The sequence below is a fragment of the Felis catus genome, assembly GCF_018350175.1.
Source record: "Felis catus isolate Fca126 chromosome F1 unlocalized genomic scaffold, F.catus_Fca126_mat1.0 chrF1_random_Un_scaffold_34, whole genome shotgun sequence".
NCBI lineage: Eukaryota > Metazoa > Chordata > Mammalia > Carnivora > Felidae > Felis > Felis catus.
The window spans coordinates 272,639-292,365 of record NW_025408522.1 but is presented as its reverse complement, the minus strand read 5'-3'; the positions used below and the strand labels follow the sequence as shown (position 1 = coordinate 292,365).

Below are 19,727 nucleotides of genomic sequence, written 5' to 3'. Positions count from 1 at the left end.
TTCAGCAGGAATTTACCCCAAAAGAAGCAGCATGAAGAAACGACAGCCAGGAATTTAACCAACACAGATACAAGCAAGATGTCTGAACCAGACTTTAAAATCACGATAATAAGAATATTAGCTGGGGTCGAAAATAGATTAGAATCCTTTTCTGCAGAGATAAAAGAAGTAAAAAATAGCCAGAATGAAATTAAAAATACTATAACTGAGCTGCAATCACGGATGGATGCAGTGGCGGCAAGGATGGACAAGGCAGAACAGAGAATCCGCGATATAGAGGACAAACTTATAGAGAATAACGAAGCAGAAAAAAAAGAGGGAGATTAAGGCAAAAGAGCATGATGTAAGCATTAGAGAAACCAGTGACTCATTAAATAGGAACAACATCAGAATCATAGGTGTCCCAAAAGTGGAAGAGAGAGAAATAGGGGTATTAGGTTTATGTGAGCAAATCATAGCGGAAAACATTTACGAAACCTGGGGAAAGACACAGACATCAAAATCCAGGAAGCACAGAGGACCCCCATTAGATTCAACAAAAACCGACCATCAACAAGACACATCATAGTCAAATTCACAAAATGCTCAGGCAAGGAGAGAATCATGAAAGCAGCAAGGAAAAAAAAAAAGTTCCCTAACCTAAAAGGGAAGACAGATCAGGTTTGCAGCAGACCTATCCACAGAAACTTGGCAGGCAAGAAAGCAGTGGCAGGATATAATCAGTGTGCTGAATCAGAAAAATATGCAGGGGCGCCTGGGTAGCTCCGTCGGTTAGGCGTCCGATTTTTGCTCTGGTCATGATCTCGCAGTTTGTGAGTTCGAGCCCCATGTCGGGCTCTGTGCTGACAGGTCAGAGCCTGGAGCCTGCTTCGGATTCTGTGTCTCCTTCTCTCTCTGCCCCTCCTCTGCTCATGCTCTGTCTCACTGTCTCTGTCTCTCTCTCTCTCTCTGTCAAAAATAAATAAACATTAAATAAATAAAGTAAAAAAATAAATGCAGCCAAGAATTCTTTATCCAGCAAGGCTGTCACTCAAAATAGGAGAGAGAAAAAGTTTCCCAAACAAAAATTAAAGGAATGTGTGACCACTAAACCAGCCCTGCAAGAAATTTTAAGGGGGACTTTCTGAGGGAAGAATAGATGAAAAAAATTATATATACATACATACTAATATACATATACATATATATATATACATATGTATATGTATATATATATATGTATATACATATATATATGTATATATATGTATACGTATATATGTATACGTATATATGTATACGTATATATATATATATACGTATATATACGTATACATATATATATATTTATATATTTATATATATTAAAAGCAACAAAGATTAGAAAGGAGCAGAGAACACCACCAGAAACTCCAAGTGTACAAGCGTCATAATGGCAATAAATTCATATCTTTCAGTACTCACTCTAAATGTCAGTGGCCTCAATGCTCCAATCAAAAGGAATAGGGTAACAGAATGGATAAGTAAACAAGGTCCATCTATATGCTGTTTACAGGAGACCCAGTTTAGACTTAAAGACACCTTCAGATTGAAAATAAGGGGATGGAGAACCATCTCTCATGCTAATGGTCAACAAAAGAAAGGTAGAATAGCCATACTTATATCAGACAATCTAGTCTTTAAAATAAAGACTGTATCAAGAGATGCAGAAGGGCATTATGTCATAATCAAGGTGTCTATCCACCAAGAAGACTTAACAATTGTAAACATTTATGCGCCAAATGTGACAGGACCCAAGTATGTAAATCCATTAATCACAAACATAAAAAAAACTCATTGATAGTAATACCATAATAGTAGGAGACTTCAACACCCCACTCACAGCAATGGACAGATCATCTAATCAAAAAAAAAATCAACAAGGGAACAATGGCTTTGAATGACACACTGGACCAGATGGACTTAACAGATATATTCAGAACATTTCATCCTAAACCAGCAGAATATACTTTCTTCTCCAGTGCACATGGACCATTCTCCAGAATAGACCATATACTGGGACATAAATCAGCCCTAAGTAAGTACAAAAAGATTGAGATCATATCGTGCATATTTTCAGACCACAACATTATGAAACTCGAAATCAACCACAAGAAAATATTGGGAAAGGTAACACATACTTGGAGACTGAAGAACATCCTACTAAAGAATGGATGGGCCCACCAAGCAGTGAAAGAGGAAATTGAATAGTATATGGAAGTCAATGAAAGGGATAACACCACAACCCAAAGCCACTGGGACACAACAAAGGTGGTTATAAGAGGAAAATATATAGCAATCCAGGCCTTCCTAAAGAAGGAAGAAAGATCTTAGATACACAACCTAACCTTACGCCTTAAGGAGCGGGAAAAAGAACAGCAAATAAAACCCCAAACCAGCAAAAGTCAGGAAATAATAAAGATTACAGCAGAAATTAATGCTATCAAAACAAACAAACAAACAAAAACAAAAAAATACCAGTAGAACAGATCAATCAAGCCAGAATCTGGTGCCTTGAAAGAATTAACAAAATTGATAAACCACTAGCCAGTCTGGTCAAAGAAGAAAAAAGGAAAGGACCGAAATAAGTAAAATCAAGAATGAAAGAGGAGAGATCACAACCAACACAGCAGAAATTAAAACAATAACAAGAGAATAGTATGAGCAATTATATGCCAATGAAATGGGCAATCTGGAAGAAATGGACAAATTCCTAGAAACATATACACTACCAACACGGAAACAGGAAGAAATAGAAAATTTGAACAGACCCATAACCAGTAAGGACATCGAATTAGTAATCAAAAATCTGCCAAAAACCAAGAGTCCAGGGCCAGATGGCTTTCCAGGGGGTTATTCTACCAAACATTTAAGGAAGAGTTAGCACCTATTCTCTTGAAACTTCCAAAACATAGAAATGGAAGGAAAACTTGCAAACTCTTTCTATGAAGCCAGCACTACCTTGATTCCAAAACCAGTCAGAGACCCCACTAAAAAGGAGAACTATAGACAACGTTCCCTGAGGAACATGGATGCAAAAATTCTCAACAAGATATTAGCCAACCGGATCCAACAATACATGAAAAGTATTACTCACCACGACCAAGCGGGATTTATACCTGGGATGCAGGGCTGGTTCCATATCTGCAAAACAATTAACGTGATTCATCACATCAATAAAAGAAAGGGCAAGAACCATATGACCCTCTCAATAGATGCAGAGAAAGCATTTGACAAAATACAGCATCCTTTCTTGATAAAAACCCTCAAGAAAGGAGGGAGAGAAGGAGCATACCTTGAGATCATAAAAGCCATATATGAACAACCCAATGCTAATATCATCCTCAGTGGGGAAAAATGGGAGTTTCCCCTCTAAGGTCAGGAACAAGACAGGGATGTCTGCTCTCACCACTGTTACTCAACATAGTATTGGGAGTCTTAGCCTCTGCAATCAGACAACACAAAGAAATAAAAGGCATCCAAATCGGCCAGGAGGAGGTCAAACTTTCCCTCTTCGCAGATGATACGATACTTTATATGGAAACCCCCAAATATGCCACCAAAAAACTGCTAGAATGGATTCCTGAATTCGGCAAAGTTGCAGGATATGAAATCAATGTGCAGAAATCAGTTGCATTCCTATACACCAACAATGAAGCAACAGAAAGAGAAATGAAGGAATCGATCCCATTTACAGTTGCACAAAATGCCACAAAATACCTAGGAATAAATCTAACCAAATAAGTGAAAAACGTATATACTGAAAACCATAGAAAGCTTATGAAAGAAATTGAAGAAGACACAAAAAAATTGTAAAAAAGATTCCATGCTCCTGGATAAGAAGAACAAATATTGTTAAAATGTCGATACTACCCAAAGCCATCTACATATTCAATGCAATCTCTATCAAAGTAACACCAGCATTCTTCACAGAGCTAGAACATATAATCCTAAAATGTGTATGGAACCAGAAAAGGCCTCGCAGAGCCAAAGCAATCTTGAAAAAGAAAACCAAAGCAGGAGGCATCACAATCCCAGACTTCACTCTATACTACAAAGCTGTAATCATCAAGACAATATGGTGCTGGCACTTGAACACACAGTCAGAACAATGGAACAGAATAGAGAACCCAGACATGGACCCACAAACGTATGGCCAACTAATCTTTCACAGAGCAGGGAAGAATATCTAGTAGCATAAAGACAGTCTCTTGAGCAAGTGGTGCTGGCAAACTGGACAGCGATATTCAGAAGAATGAACCTGGACCACTTTCTTACACAAAAATAAACTCAAAATGGATGGAAGACCTCAATGCAAGACAGGAAGCCATCAAAATCCTCAAGGAGAAAGCAGGCAAAAACCTCTTTGATCTTGGCCACAGCAACTTCTTATTCAACACGTCTCCGGACGCAAGGGAAACAAAAGCAAAAATGAACTAGTGGGACCTCATCAGACAAAAAGGCTTCTGCACAGCGAAGGAAACAATCAGCAAAACGAAAAGGCAACTGACAGAATGGGAGAAGGTATTTGCAAATGACATATCAGATAAAGGGTTAGTATCCAAAATCTACAAAGAACTTCTCAAACTCAACCACCCAAACAACAAATAATCCAGCGAAGAAATGGGCAAAAGACATGAATAGACACTTCTCCAAAGAAGACATCCAGATGGCCAACTGACACATGAAAAAATGCTCCACATCACTCATCATCAGGGAAATAAAAATCAAAACCACACTGAGCTACCCCTTTACGCCTGTCAGAATGGCTCACATGAACAACTCAGGCAACAACAGATGTTGGCGAGGATGTGGAGAAGGAGGATCTCTTTTACATTGTTGGTGGCAATGCAAGCTTGTGCAGCCACTCTGGAAAACAGTATGGAGTTTCCTCAAAAAACTAAAAATAGAACTACCTTACAACCCAGCAATTGCACTACTAAGCATTTATCCACGAGATACAGGTGTGCTCTTTCGACGGGACACATGCACCCCATGTCTATAGCAGCACTATCAACAATAGCCAAAGTATGCTAAGGAGCCCAAATGTCCATCGATGGATGAATGGATAAAGAAGATGTGGTATCTAGATACAATGGAATATTACTAGGCAATCAAAAAGAATGAAATCTTGACATTTGCAACTACATGGATGGAACTGGAGGGTATTATGCTATGTGAAATTAGTCATAGAATGACAAAAATCATATGACTTCACTCGTATGAGGACTGTAAGAGACAAAACAGATGAACATAAGGGAAGGGAAACAAACATAATATAAAAACAGGGAGGGGGACAAAACAGAAGAGACTCACAAATATGGAGAACAAACTGAGGGTTGCTGGAGGGGTAGTGGGAGGGGGGATGGGCTAAATGGGCAAGGGCACTAAGGAATCTACTCCTGAAATCATTGTTTCACTCTATGCTAACTAATTGGGATATAAATCCTGAAAAATAAAAAATTAAATTAAAAAAGTAAAAATAAAAAAATAAAATAAAGTATTTGTTAACGTGGGGAATTACATTATTTGCTCATGTTAAGCCAACTTTGCATTTCTCAGATTAACTGAATATAGTTGTGATTTCATTCATTTTTTCTTTTCATGATTTTATTTTTTTATATTTATTTTTGAGAGAGAGAGAGACCGAGCGTGAGCAGGGGAGGGGCAGAGAGAGAGGGAAACACGGAATGTGAAGCAGGCTCCAGGCTCTGAGCTGTCAGCACAGAGCCTGACGCAGAGCTCAAACTCATGAACTTCGATATCATGACCTGAGCTGAAGTGGTCAACCAAGTGAGCCACCCAGGTGCCTCTATTTTATTTTATTTGGGAGAGAGAGAGAGAGAGAGAGACAGAGACAGAGAGACAGAGAGAGAGAGAGAACACAAGAGTGGGGGGGGGGCAAAGGGAAAGAGAGAGAGAATCTTAAGCAAGCTCCAGGCTCAATGCGGAGCCAGACGCAGGGCTCAATCCTATAACCCTGGACTCCTGACCTGAGCAGAAATCAAGAGTCGTATGCTTAAACCACTGAGACACCCAGGCGCCCCTCGGGGCTTACATTTTCATTTGGCACTGGGCCCCACAAATTCTGTCACTGCAAAGTCCCCACTAGGGCACGTCCCCCCTCCCCCCACCCCACCCAACCTCCTCCCACAAGACCCTCCCCTCGACCCCACCGCACACTAGTCCCCCTCAGAATGAAATCCAAACTCCTCTCTGGGCCCACAGACACCGCCAATCTGGTCCTCGAATCTTTGCTGCCCTCGCTGCCCTCGTCCACTAGGCTCCAGTCACAGTCCCCACCTTTCGTCTCAGGGTCCTCCCACTGGCTGCTCCTAGGCCTGGAATGTGGCTGCCTGCTCAGAGGGGCCCTCCTGGCCCTCCAGCTACAGTGGCTGTCCCCTGCTCAGGTCTTCTGCTCCCCAGCACTCACAGCGGAAGCTAGCAGTCTCTTTGTCTACCTGTTCGTGGTCTGTCTCCCCCACCCACACCCTGGCGCTCAGAATGTCAACAGGAGAGCAGGGTCATCTTAAGCCTGCAAGCCTCAGCCACTGGTCACTGGTCACAGTGGAGCCCCACCCCCTAGAACAAAGCCTGGCCCAGAGCAGAGGCTCCCTAAACAACTGGTGCATGACGACACACCTTGCCTGAGAAGTGATGACAAGTACCATCTAGTGTGGGGCGGCAGATCCGGCCAGTGTGAGCCCATACATGGCAGGGTGTTCTCCCCTGATCTCAGGCCCAGAGAACCCGCACCCCCTACTCCCCGCACTCCCCATCTGGATCCTCACTGGCGCTGAGATCAGCACAGGGTGTCGGGCAGTGCCAGCCCCTCCCACCAGGCTCCCCCAACCTCCACGGGGACAATGTACAAAGGGCCGCTTCAGCAAGGAGCTTCAGCTCCATCTCTAGCCCACAGGCCTGAGGTGGGGGAGGGGAGGGGAGGGGAGGGGAGGGTGGGCCCCAGCCCTCTTCTGTCCTCTTGGAGCCTGCTCTAGCACAGGGCCAGGAGGGTGACAGATTCAAGCTGTAGTGCGGAGAGGCTTTGTTTCAGGAGCTGTGCCTTGCGGCCTGGGGGAGATGCCCTTGCACAGCGAGTGGATGAGACACATCAATGCACAGGGTCAGTGTGCCGGGGCAGAAGGCGGTCCCCATGTACCCAGGCAGCAGGAGTGGAGCGGTGCTCCCCCATGTGTACAGGGTACAGTTGCGAGGTGCAGCCGTGCACTCAAGAGGCTAAAGTGCTGTAGGGTGAAGGGAGAGAGAGGAGCAGACCCGGCAGGGTCTGGGCCAAGCTGGAGGGCAGAGGCCTGGGCTCAGAGTTGGCTCCCATCCTGCCTGGGACCCTCCGCTGCAAAACCAGGAACAAAGAACTCGCTCAAATAGTGGTTCCCGAAACCTGAGCTGATAACCCGAGATGTGACCATCCACCCAGTCTCCCAGGCCAGGAGCCCGGCAGTCATCCTGAATCTGGCTTCTCACTAACCTCGAGCTCCCCATCGCCAGGCACATCTCTTCGATGCCCAGGTACTTGTCGTCCCACCCGGCCCCCTGTGCCACTGTCCCACGCTGCCTGCGCCACCATCCCCGCTCACCTGGACAACAGCAGCAGCCTTACCAGGGAAGGGGCTCCTGGCTTGAGCCCCAGGAGCCAAGCAAAAGCCACATCTGATGCTGCCCCTCTCAGCTTGGAACACCTGCTCCCAGGATAAAGTCCAAATCCTCTAGGAGGCTCCAAGTTTCTGTGTAATCTTTCACTCCTTGCCCAGGTAGGCTCAGCTGAACTGCAATTCCTCAAGACTGCAGAAGGACTGAGCTGCCTCACCCCTGGCCTGCCCCCCAGGGCTCCTCACCCTAAACTGGACGGTGCTGACCAACTCTCCTGGGGCCCCAGCACAGAGCCTGATGCAAAGGAGGTGCTGACGACAGACCCCCCTCCACCCCCAAATCCACACACCTGCAGCTGCAGTCAGTGCTGCTGGGCTCTCACAACTGGTCTGGGGTTGGAAAAAGTCTAGTCCTGCCTGGGCAAGGCACACCCCGATGAGGTGGCTCATGTACAGGAACTCAACGGGTCCCCCACAATGGGAGGGAAGTGGTGGAGAGCGGAGACACGGGAAAGGGCTCCAGCCTTCAAAGCGCTCTGAGCAGGATGGCTGATGGTCCGGAGGAGACCAGCAAGGAAGGAGGGGAAACAGGAAGGGATCTCAGTTCACCCCTGGGTGCTCAGTTCACCTCTGGCTCACCCCATCAGTGCCTGGCACAATGCCCGGCTGCTGCTGGCTCAAAGGATGGGCTGGGACCCTGGCTCTGCCCCCCACCCCCAACTCTGGAATCCTACTCTCTTGGAGGCAGAAAAGCGGGGGCTGGTAACGCCACCTCACGGGGATCTGGGGAAGTGACCAGGCTGTTCCTGGCCCAGATCCTACAGCTCTGGCTCTCTGGGAGCCCGAGCAAGGTCTTCCACCTCCTTCAGGAGAGGTGGCCTGGAGCAGGTGCACCTGGGGAGCCTCTGTGGAGCTGGGACAATGAGCCCTTTCTCTTTTCCCTTCCCAATCCACCTCTGCCCACCCCTGCCTTCGAGGGTCTGTGGCGCCCTCGGCTCAGGACCCGACTGTCTCCACTGGGGGACACTCAAGAAGCATTCACCAAATGGCACAGGGCACCATGCAGGGCTGTAGGCACCGGGGCCTGCTCCTTCATATGGAGCCGCCAGTCTGTTCTTGCTCCTCTGACTAGTCTTTTCCCTCTTCTAGATCCCGAGAGCATTCCGGAAAAGGGCCGCAAGTGCCCAAATGTCCCACTGAGTGTGAGAAAGAAGAGAAAGGAACAGCAGTGAACAGACCGTCACCACAAGGGGACAGAGTCATTCAGGAGTCAAGTGGCCAGGGTCCAGGCTTTAGCAATGCCACTAAGCTTGCTGGGAGAGCCTGAGCACCAGGTGAAGTGCTCCATCTTGTCTCACCATCACGTGACCATTTCACAGAGGGGGAAACTGAGGTTTGGAGAGGGGACAGGACTAGCCCCAGGTCAGGCAGCAGCGAGCTGTGGAGAGGTCCTGGCTCAGCAGAGACCACGTGCGTGCCACTGCAGCTCACCAATGCTCAAGACCTCCCCGTTCCTGCCGGACCTCAGTTTCCCCCACTGACCATCGGGGGCACAGACTGGATCTTCCAGCTTCTGGCTGACTTGAGTGTTCCAGGTTCTAGAAGGCCCACAATCTAGGTCTGCTGCTCCATCTTCCTCCTCTGAGTTCCGTGATCCCGCTTCTCTGGTCTGGATCACGGGGTTCTACTTTCCAGGTGCTGTGTTCTGGTGTCTGGTCCCCAAGTTCGCCTCTTGGAAAGATCTGCAGCCCAGGCAGGTTCTCCAGCCCACATGCTTCATTTTCATTCCCTGTATTCTCTCCCAGCCCCCAGCAGTCGGGGCCCACAGGTCACCACCTGAAGCTCCAGTTCCGTCGGCCCTCGGGGCTGCTTTAGGGCATGAAAATAGCTGGGGAGGCCTGTCCCAGGCCCCATGTCACTGGTCAGAATGGGATACTGGAGATCATACTCACAGCTGGGCAGGAACCCCCGTCCCCACTCTTCCCTGTGTCTCCAGGACCACGTTTCTGACCACCCCCAGCCCTGCTGGCTTCTGCCCCCACCAGTCCGCACGGCGACAGCCCCCAAGATGGCACTTCCCGAGGACAGAGACCTTGGGTCATTTTTCTTTGGGGTCAGAGCCTGGTACTTCCTTAGTGGGTGTCTGTTAAACACTTGCAGAATGAATTAACCAGGTGTGCCCGGAGTCCCGGCAGGATTACACACTGTCACAGCCTCAAAGACCAGAGTTCACATATGACAGAGATGCTCACGCTGTGTGTGCGTGCAGGTGATGTGCACAAAACACGTGCTCAAAAACACAGACACGTCACACCCTCAAGTCAGCAGATCTGTGCCCCTGGCACCTAGCCTGGGCCCTGGCACTTGGCTGAATAACAGCTGATCGAATGAATGGGTGCTCTGTACTAGGTATATGGGGGAGATGGAGATCGAATCCTCACCCAGGATCAAGGCTCAGCTGTGATTCCAAAGACCATTTCCACGAGGTCGAACTTGACTACATTGTAGGAGGACCCCCTGGAAAGGCACTTCGGGGCCGGAGTCAGTAAGGAAGGCAGTCAACAGTGCTACGCACCCACCTGGGCACGAGGATGGAGGTGAAGCAAATAGCCCTAGGGCCACCTCTGGCTGGGAGGGGCAGAGGGCAGCCTGGGGTGGGGTGGGGTGGGGTGGGGTGGCTTTCCAGGTGGAGGTGGGAAGGTGAGGGCCCTGAGGCCTAACCCACAGGACAGGAAGGACAGCAGAGGTTTGAATGGAATTCTGGGCGTGCTACATCCCAGTAGCCCCAGGTCTGGACTCTCTCTGACCCAAATTCCGAGAAAGAGAGACACACAGGCTAAGCTGTCTGCAGGCGCGCCTGTTCTGGGGGATGGGCCCGGGGGCAGGGTCCCTCTGGAAGCCACTGACACTTGGTGACCCCAGAGTCTCATGAATGGGGAGCTGGCTGTTCTCAGGGCACTTTTTCTTAGACCTCTCTCCTTTACATGGTAACTCCATTTTTCTGGTTATAAAGGTTTCACCTACAACCTAGGAAATGTGAAAATCACGGCGAAGGAAGGGTAATATCACCCACCATCCCTGGGGCTAACATTTGGCCTAAGTTCTCACAGGCTTTTTTTCCCGTGCACCTTCTTGCTAGAATGAGCTATCGATGTGGATTTCCTGCCAGCTTTTGGACAGCAAGCATTTTCTCTAAGGAGCTTTGTTCTCCACATGGGAAGACCGAGTGCAGACCTGAGCCCTGGGGACTTTGCTCTCCTGGGCTACTTCCCATCCCCCTCAGACCTGACCTGGATCCTGCAGACAAATGCTCCAGCTGGGGACTGGAGTGGGGGAGGGGTATGGCCACATAGCCCTGGGCTCTCCTCTTACAAGCCACAAAGGGACTAGCAACCACTCCCCAGGGTGCTCTGGGTCAGTCCCAAGCACCTCGGGCCTTCAACATTCCCTCTGTGAAATGGGCATGTTTGGCTAGCTATCTGGCCTCAAGGCTCCCCAGGCTGGTCTCTTCTCTGGGCTGCAGGGACAGTCGCCTGAACTGGGCTGCAGCTTACAGCTGCTTTCCCTTTTCACTCCACTGGCATCTCAGACCAGGCCCTCAAGGTTCTCTGCATCTTGTGGAGCAGCCGGATGGAAATCCTGGCAGGGTGGGTCAGCCTGGCCCTTGGGGTGGGAGTCAGGCAGGACTTCCTGGAGGTGTCTTAAAGGATGAGCCAGCACCTGCCAGGAGAGGAGGGGAAGGCCACTGCAGACAGAGGGATAGCATCTGCAAAGGCTCAGCGGTGGGGCGGGGCAAGGGTGGGGGAGGTGTGTGTGGGGGAAGCCAGCACCTGGATTGTAGTCTGGGTGGGGTGCTGGTGCATTTCGCCCTCCCCACATGCCAGTGCCTGGGGGCAGACCACAGAGTCTGTTACATCCCCCACTGGTGGCTGCAGGACCACTGCCCCTACTCAGATATGGCCTCGAACTTCCATGACAGCAATAACACGCCAGGCCCCACAGCAGTCCTGGACACCCCTGAGGGGGGGTTTGCCTGGGGGCCCTTTGGGGCCAGGCTCTGTGGCTTAATGGCTCTGACAGAGGTCATCCCGCACAGACAGAATGCCCCTGCCCCATTCCCTGGACCTCTCCGCCATGGTGGAGGAGTCTCACACCCTCTGCTCTAGTCCTAATGGCAGGTATGACCTTGGACCCGTCACCCACACCCTGTGGGCCTTGGCTCAAAGACTGAAGACTGATCTGGGCTGTTCCAAGGTCCAGATGGGACCAGAGCTGGCTCTGCCTGAACTGACCACAGGGGTTCCCAAACACCTACTATGTGCCAGAGCCCCCAACACTGCCTCCTTGTTTCTCTCTCCCGCCAGCCCGGAGGCAGGATCTCTTCCCACTACTGCCCCTTACAGACACAGAAGGCCCCTGGATGCAGGTTTTCTGACCCTGGGATGTGGGCATAGGTGAAAATGTAGAGCCACACCTCCAAGCCACAGCTAGAACCAACTGAGATAATGTGTTACTGCTTCATAAACTCTAGAGTGCAGACTCATTTATTTTTTTTTCCACACAATGGGCAAGGCTCCGTTCTGCAGGACCCCTCCCAGCTGTGTGACCCTACTAAGTCACCTGTCTAGGGCTCAGTTTCCATTGAACGAAATTAGGATTACATCAGCACCCCCTCCCAGGGCTCCTGAGATACCGAAATGAAATCAAGCAAGAAAGCACCAGCCCCTCACTCCCATCCGAGCCATAAATGAGTTCGGACCATTAATATTCACGGTCCTCAGAGATGGCCCGGAAGGCACCTTCTCCATCTTTTGCCTAAACCGGCCAATCTGTACTGCTTCTGGAAGTGGCCCTCACCTGTCACATGACCCATCACCATTCATTAAGCAGTTAAGAAACAGTCATCAAATGCCTTTTGCATGTTAGGCAAGGTGCCGGCCCCCCGAGAGTGCCTGTGTGACCAGCCTAGAAGCCCCACCTGTCATGGGCAGCCCTCCCTTGTTCCACCTCCCCGGCCACCATTGCTCACCCACCATGATTCCCCCAGGCTGTGTGCCAGGCCCGGATTAGCAAGAGTGGGGCCACGATTGACCGGTCCAGAGTATTACACAAGCTCTGTGGGGGTCTGTGGCCAGCTGGGACCTGTTTCCAGAAGGAAACAGCAGCATCAGGTGCCTGGATAAAGGCAAATTGGGGTGTGGGCGGTGAGTACGGTGTGATGTGTGCAGAGCTGGGTTAGGGTAGCAGGGGGCAGAGCCTGAGAACGCAAGCAGGGGCAGGGTCATAGGGATCTGGGTTAAGGGCAAGGGAGTCTCTTAAAGCAGCCTGAACTCCACTGGGCTGGGCAGCGGTTCTGGGAGTCTGCAAGCCTCTGTATCCCCAGGACAACATTTTAAAATCTGGGTTTCCATCCCCCTCTCCCATAGTGGGATTCTGACTCAGCGGGGTGTGGCAGGGCCTGGGAAGTCTGTATTTTCCCCAAGCCACCCAGGTGAGGCTACACGGGGCTTCCAGAGACAGAGCCCCAGGACTACAGGGAAGAAGGGAGTGGCAATCAGGGCCACAAAGAGGGTGGCCTCGAGGCCAGGACACCAGTGACGTGGTTGTCTTGGGCGTCCAGGCTTCAGAGACCGTTCCCTTTTGAGTGACTGAGGGGCCTATCCAAGGGGCCTCATCGGGCTATGGGGGTCCTACAGGCTGGATACAATCCCAGCCCCACCACTTCCCGGCCCTAAGCCCAGGGCCCCAGGCACCCTCAAACTGCCAAATGGGGAGAATAATAGTATCTGCTTCAAGGGACGTTAGCAGGCGTAGCTGAGATGATGCCGACAAAGTGCTTGGCCCAGCGCCCAGCACATAGTAAGTGCTCGATAAATAGCAGCAAATTATGACTCAGAGGTCAAGGTGGGGTAGAAAACCCTGGGAAGTCATCCATTATGGGCCCCGGTCAACCAGAATCCTGGAGACGGCCTCTGGCCACCCTCCCTTGCTTAGACCCCCATCTGGGCTGCTGCTTCTGGGAAGTTCCCAGCCTGCCAGGAGAGGGCAACTGGAGGTCAGACCCCAAGGAGGCCCCAGCGTCAGAGCAGGCTCTGGCCTCCTGCCTTGGCACCTCACCCTGCCCCTCCCAGCCCAGGGGATTCCTCCTTCAGCAGGAGCCAAAGTCTAGAGCCAAACAGGCTCTAAATTCATAAAGCAACGGAGTAATTAGGGTGTGTGAATGATTATTTCCAACTTTATTTTTCTAGATAAAGCGAAAATAAGTGGGCCAACAGGGGAATTTCCACTTGGGGCGGTGCAAGAAAAAGTATTTTGGGACCCCGTTAACTTCCTGGGTTACAGGCAGTGCTGTGGGCCCATGTCAGCCCCACTCTAGACCACAGGAGGGTGGTCCACTACCCTTCTACCAGGCCTGCTTTCAGTCCCGCCCAAAGCCTCACTTCCCCTTCCCTTCTGGCAGGTGTGGCTAAGCAGGGTCCCTGTGACCATCCCTGCATGGTGTGAGGATGCCCTCTGGAGGGTTAGTCTCCTCCCACAGGGAGGGAAAGGGAAGAGGAATGGGTAAAAGAACAGGGATGCTCCCTGGGGCTGAAAGTCATTCATTCATTCATTCATTCATTCATTCAAGCTCCTATAGGATAGGGAACTCACGGCCTAGTGGAACACGCCACAGCAAACACACTGAAGATTCATTCATTCATTCAAGCTCCTATAGGATAGGGAACTCACGGCCTAGTGGAACACGCCACAGCAAACACACTGAAGAAAGAGAAGTGGTGCTCTGCCCAGCCCACAGCAAGGAGCCTCTCTGAACAATGAACGGATGCTGAAGCCGAGAGGCAAAGGATGGGTGGTCCTTAACAAGACAGAGCCTCCATTCCCCCATCTGCAAAAGGGATTATCACAGTATCTCTATCACAGGTTGCCGTCCAGATGCAATGTTAGCTACTAATATTTTTATGGGGAGGCAGGGTGCACACGAGAGGGGCTGCAAGGCCAGAGAAACAGCAGAAGGGGAGGAGTGTCTGTGGGATTTGGGGTGGAGGAGGCTTTTGAAGGGTGACAGAGTTTCAGGGCACATAGGAAGAAGTGGGTGGAACAGACATTCAGGCAGAGGGAACAGCATAAGCAAGGGAATAGAATCTGAGGTTTGAGACGCGTCTGGACCCTTTCTCAGAGCTCTGTCAGGTTAATGCTTGGGATCCAGTTAGGTCATTCTGTGCAGACAGCCCGAACCAGGCCAAGGTCAAGAGGATCCAGAACAGAAGTGACGCAGGGTCAGAGGTGCAGAGGTTCCCAGGAAGGAGGACACCAGTCCTCCTTCCCCTCTGCCCTCCATCTCACCACGGGTTACTTATTCAGAGTAGTCTCTTGTCCTGGCCTCAGCCTGTCGGATGCCTCCCTCTCTCAGCTATAGTATGGCCTGGCAGCTCTCCAAGTCTCTGGAGCCTTCTCTCCTTATTCAACCATCATTTATTAAGCACCTACTGAATACCTGGGTGCTAAAGCTGGCATGGACCAGCTCCCACTGCGAGATGGTTAAGCTGTTGGTAGCCTCAAATTGGCCTTGCTGGAAGATTTACACCGTGGAAACCTGCCAACGCTGTTTATCAGGTACCTTTTTCTCCCAGAGGGCCTGTTGCCAGCACACCATTGCCCCCTGCCCAAGCAACGGACACAGAAAGACAGGCCCCCGCCTATAGGGACTCACACACAAGAGGAAGACGATAGCCTACTGGAGCAGGCAGTGTAATCTTCCTGGACGCAGGGGTTAGCTGGGAGACCCATTCTGGAAGAGGGGGCATAAATGCGCACTAGAAACTGAACCAAGCTGTTCAAATAGCACTAGTGTGCCTCGTTCCCATTTTACAGGCAAGGAAACAGAGGCACAGAGAGGCAGAGTCACCAGTCCACGTTCACACAAAAGTGGCAGAGTTGAGATTTGAACCTGGGCCACTGAATCTGGAGTCCTTGCTTTTAATTTCTGCCCTTGACTGTCCCAAGGTGCAATTATTGCAACGCCCAGCCCCCCACCCCCCCAAACCCGGCCCTCCCCCCCACACACCCCTAAGCAGCCAGCACAGTGCTACGCAAGACCATGGAGGCCCAACTGGTTTTGCTGCCCAACTAGATTCCATTCTCCTGGGGCTAAGGTCTGTGTCCTCTCCACCCGGCTGCCCATGACAGTGCCCCTCACAGGAAGATATTGTGTTTGTTGGTCTCAGTGTCTGAAGAACCTTCTGGAAGGGAGCCCTGGTCCCCCATGTGCAGGGCTAGGGCTGACTAGGAGGAAGGGGTGCATTGTGCAGCAAGGAGAACAAAGAGGCTTTGGCCTTGAGGAACACAGCAGGGTCCGTTGAATGCCATGGCTAAGGTGCCCATAGGGGCACAAGGAGGACCACCCCGCCCCGGCCACGGCCCACTGCTTCTCTCTTCTTCCAGAATAGCATGAGCACACGGACTTGCAGTGCCCCCAGCCCTGGCTTCCCTGGGTCACATCCAGCCCTCACAGGATCCTCATCGCCACAGGGTAAAGTTAGCCTGGCCCACCAGCTGACATCAATGCCCCCGTTTTCCAGGTAAACATACTGGCACAGCGGCCAAGGATTTTCCAAGACCTCAGGTGCTGGGCTCCCTACACTCATCACCTCATGCAGATCTCCCCACAACCCTGTGGAGGAGTCTCCCCGTTTGACAGATGTGGACACTGAGACTCAGAAAGCAGACTTGCTTGGGGTGGTCCAGCCACCGGCAGATGTGGGTCAAACAGCCCTGACCACAGCAGGGACCCTGGGCAGACTCCAGAGGGGCTGCTGAGCCAGATGGCAGCACTGCCCCCCTATCAGCTCCTCACTGTCCTTGGGAGCTTGCTTGTGCCAGCTCGCTGGGATGGCCTGACACCTCACCTCCACCTGGCCCTCCTTCCCTTCGTTCACATGGGTCACTCCCGTGCCTGACCAGCCCCCCCTTCCACAACTCTCCACCCCGACCAGCTGCTCACATCTCACAGCTTCTGCTCCAGCCGTTCCCTCTACCTAGAGTGCTCTTCCCTTTAGTGCTGAGCAAGCCAACTCTTCCAGCAACTTCCCTCTCCTCCCTGGACTGGCAGAAACTCTTCCAAACTTTCCCAAGACCCTGTGCCTATCTCCTCAGCACCCGGAGGCCTGGATCTTCAGTACCTGCCCTGCCCAGGGAGGTGACCCGCCAGTATCCACAGCTCCCCATCAAGGCAGGTCATGACTGGTGTCCCAGGAGTGGCAAGGAATGCTATGGGAATGGGGCAGTGCCAGTTCTGGGGGGCCATGGAGGGGTCTCTCTGGGGTAGTATTCCTGCCCACAGGCCTTCTAGGGAGTCTTCCAGAGCCAGGAGAGTCACCTGACCTCCAGCTACTAGGGCTGGCTGAGACCCACCTCTGCTTCTCATGGCACTCCCGCTCAGGTGCCACCATTCTGACTTACATCCAAGCTACCCTCCCCAACCCAGCTTCCAGAACCCACTATTTGCAGATATTGATAGAACCCTCCTCCAGCCAGGTTCCCTTCCCCACCCTGGGCAGTGCAGTGAAAAGCACATGAGCCTGGACGCGCCCCCCACCCCCTGCCCCAAACCCAACGAAAGGACTAGGGGTGCTCTCCCCACACCCCTCCGCCTGGTCCAGACAAGCAGCCACAGTCCCGGCCTCTGCACCTGCCCTGTTCCAGGACCCCGCTGGAGGCTTGGGGAGTGGGAGGCACAGCTCACAAAGAGCCTTTTGAGCCCAGCGCCTAGGGGATGCCCCTGCCCAGGCCTAGGGAGGGGATCTAAGGCATGAGGCTTTGCCCTCCAGGGCCTGGGAAAGGTCCTGGGGCCAGCCTGTTGGGGGAGGGGGCGTCAGAGCCCAGTAGTCTCCCTGGAATCCTGCCCCCACATCCTTGTCTCTATGCCCCCAACCCCTGGTCATGGGGCTCCCACTCCAGCCCATAGGGTGATGCTCAGGGAGGGAGGGGGGCTGTGGGAGTCCTGACGGCTTGGCGGGGTGGGGGTTGTGCCGGGAGCCCAGAGATGGAGGCGGAGGGCCAGGAGTGCGGGGATGGAGGGGCTGTGGCTAGGGTCACCCTGGACGCCAGGGTCAACTCACCCATCTCCAGCCTGGTCTCAGCAGCGGAGGCAACAGCGGCAGCGTCGGTGATGGCTGCGCAGCCCTCGAGGCCCCAGCGGGGAGATACTGGCGTCTGCTAAGGCCTCTCACCCCATCTCGAGCTCCTGCAGAGTCTGGGGTGAGCACAGGGCATCGAGGGCATCCGGACCCAGTGCTCGGCCCACATCCCCCTCTCAGGCCCCCACCTCCACACTTTCCCGCGGTCCAGGCACGGGCTGCCAGGCTGCACCCTGGGACGCAGAGCGTGGGCGGTCCCCCCGGGAGGGGCGTGTGGGATGAGAGGGGTGCGAAGGCGAGGCCTGAGTGCAGCAAGCAGAGGTGCCAGCTCCCGCCTGGCATGGAGGGTCCGGACCCCGCCCCACCCCCCACCGGAGACCCCTCCCCTCCGTTCGCAGTGCCCAGCTGGGCCTGGAGGGGACATCGGAGCCCAATAGTCTCCCTGGCATCCAGCCCCCACCTTCATGTCTCGACGCCCCCAACCCCTGGCCCGGGGCTCCCGCTCATGCCCCTAGGGTCACTTTCAGGGAAGGAGGGGGCTGTGGGAGCCCTGAATGCTGGGGGTGGGGGGTTGTGCCTGGAGCTCCGAGATGGAGGCAGCGGGCCAGGAGTGCTTAGATGGAGGGGCTGCGGCTCGGGTCCCCCGGTCGCCAGGGTCAACTCACCCATCTCCAGCCTGTTCTCAGTAGCGCAGGCAACAGCAGCGGCGGCGGCGGCGGCGATGGCTGCGCGGCCCTTGAGGCCCCGGCGGGCAGATGCTGGCGTCTGCTGCAGCCTCTCACCCCATTTCAGGCTCTGGCGGAGGCTGAGGCATGCGCCCGGCATCGCGGGCCTCGCGGCCCCGCGCCCGGCCCACATCCCCGCCTCACGCCCCCACCTCCACCCCTTCCGCCTCCAGTCACTGCTGCCAGGCTGCACCCTGGGACGCGGCGCGGGGGAGGGGCCCCCCAGGAAGGGTGTGTGGGGCGAGAGGGGTGTCAAGGGGAGGCCGAGCTAGGCGAGAAGAGGTGCCAGCTCCCGCCAGGCTCCCCGGCTCCGGACCCCACCCCATTCCCCCACTGGAGCCCCCTGCCCTTTGTTCGCAGTTCCCCTGTAGGCCTGGGGGGGGCGTCGGAGCCCAATAGTCTCCCTGGCATCCGGCCCTCACCTCTCTGTCTCCACGCCCCCAACCCCGGCCCGGGGCTCCCACTCCTGCCCCAAGGGTCACGCTCAGGGAAGGAGTGGACTGTGGGAGCCCTGACGCCGTGGGAGGGTGGTTGTGCCAGGAACGCAGAGATGGAGGCGGAGGACCAGGAGGAGGGCGTGGATGGAGGGGCTGCGGGGCGGGTTCCCTTGGATGCTAGGGTCAACTTACCCATCTCCAGCCTGGTCTCAGCAGCGCAGGCAACAGCGGCGGCGGCGATGGCGGCGATGGCTGCCCGGTCCTCGAGGCCCCGGCGGGGAGATGCTGGCGTCTGCTGCAGCCTCTGACCCCATCTCGGGCTCGGGCAGAGGCTGAGGCATGCGCCCGGCATCGCGGGCAACGCGGCCCCGTGCCCGGCCCATAGCCCCGCGTCCCGGCCCCACCTCCACCCCTTCCCACGGTGCAGGCACGGCCGCCAGGCTGCACCCTGGGACGCGGCGCGCGGAAAGGGCCCCCCGGGAGGGGCGTGTGGGGTGAGAGGGGTGCCAAAGGCAGGCCGGAACGCGGCGAGCATAGGTGCTGGCTCCCGCCAGGCTCCCCGGCTCCGGACCCCGCCCCACCCCCCACCGGAGCCCCCTCCCGTCCGTTCACAGTGCCCAGCTGGGCCTGGGCGTGGGAGTGGGAGCCCAATAGTCTCCCTGGCATCCGGCCCCCACCTCCCTGTCTTGAAGCCCCCAACCCCCGGGCCCGGGGTTCCCGCTCCCGCCCCTAGGGTCATGCTCAGGGAGGGAGGGGGCTGTGGGAGCCCTGACGCCGTGGGAGGGTGGTTGTGCCAGGAACGCA

At 53.5% G+C, this 19,727-nt stretch overlaps 1 protein-coding gene across 9 annotated transcripts; it reads right to left on the bottom strand.

Annotated features, from left to right (window-relative positions):
* Positions 1-900: 900 nt before the first annotated feature.
* LOC123383646 (SKI family transcriptional corepressor 1-like) lies at positions 901-19,662 on the bottom strand. Of its 9 annotated transcripts, none has more exons than XM_045051629.1 (6): positions 19,116-19,589; positions 18,427-18,556; positions 17,950-18,063; positions 17,744-17,877; positions 14,318-14,511; positions 13,833-14,251 (listed from the first exon to the last, which is right to left on the bottom strand). In XM_045051629.1, exons 1-5 carry the CDS (start codon positions 19,587-19,589, stop codon positions 14,335-14,337), a joined length of 1,029 nt encoding a protein of 342 aa, XP_044907564.1. In that variant the 3' UTR covers positions 13,833-14,251; positions 14,318-14,334. The 9 variants fall into 9 exon arrangements, 6 of the variants coding, with proteins under 6 accessions (XP_044907567.1, XP_044907564.1, XP_044907565.1 ...); XM_045051630.1 differs by having other exon boundaries at positions 13,833-14,247; positions 14,330-14,511; XM_045051632.1 differs by lacking the exons at positions 13,833-14,251; positions 14,318-14,511 and adding an exon at positions 12,136-12,800.
* Between the last annotated feature and the right edge of the window lie 65 nt (positions 19,663-19,727).

What these genes read in the sequence shown, in the direction of transcription:
- LOC123383646 (XM_045051629.1), bottom strand. Translation starts at nt 19,589, where the DNA reads ATGCCAGGGAGACTATTGGGCTCCCACTCCCACGCCCAGGCCCAGCTG. An exon ending in TGAGAACAGGCTGGAGATGG is followed by an intron (nt 18,064 to 18,426) that starts GTGAGTTGACCC and finishes TGCTGCACTCAG; the next exon opens with GCCTCGCCTTCGCACCCCTC. An exon ending in TGAGACCAGGCTGGAGATGG is followed by an intron (nt 14,512 to 17,743) that starts GTGAGTTGACCC and finishes TCCCTTTTGCAG; the next exon opens with ATGGGGGAATGGAGGCTCTG.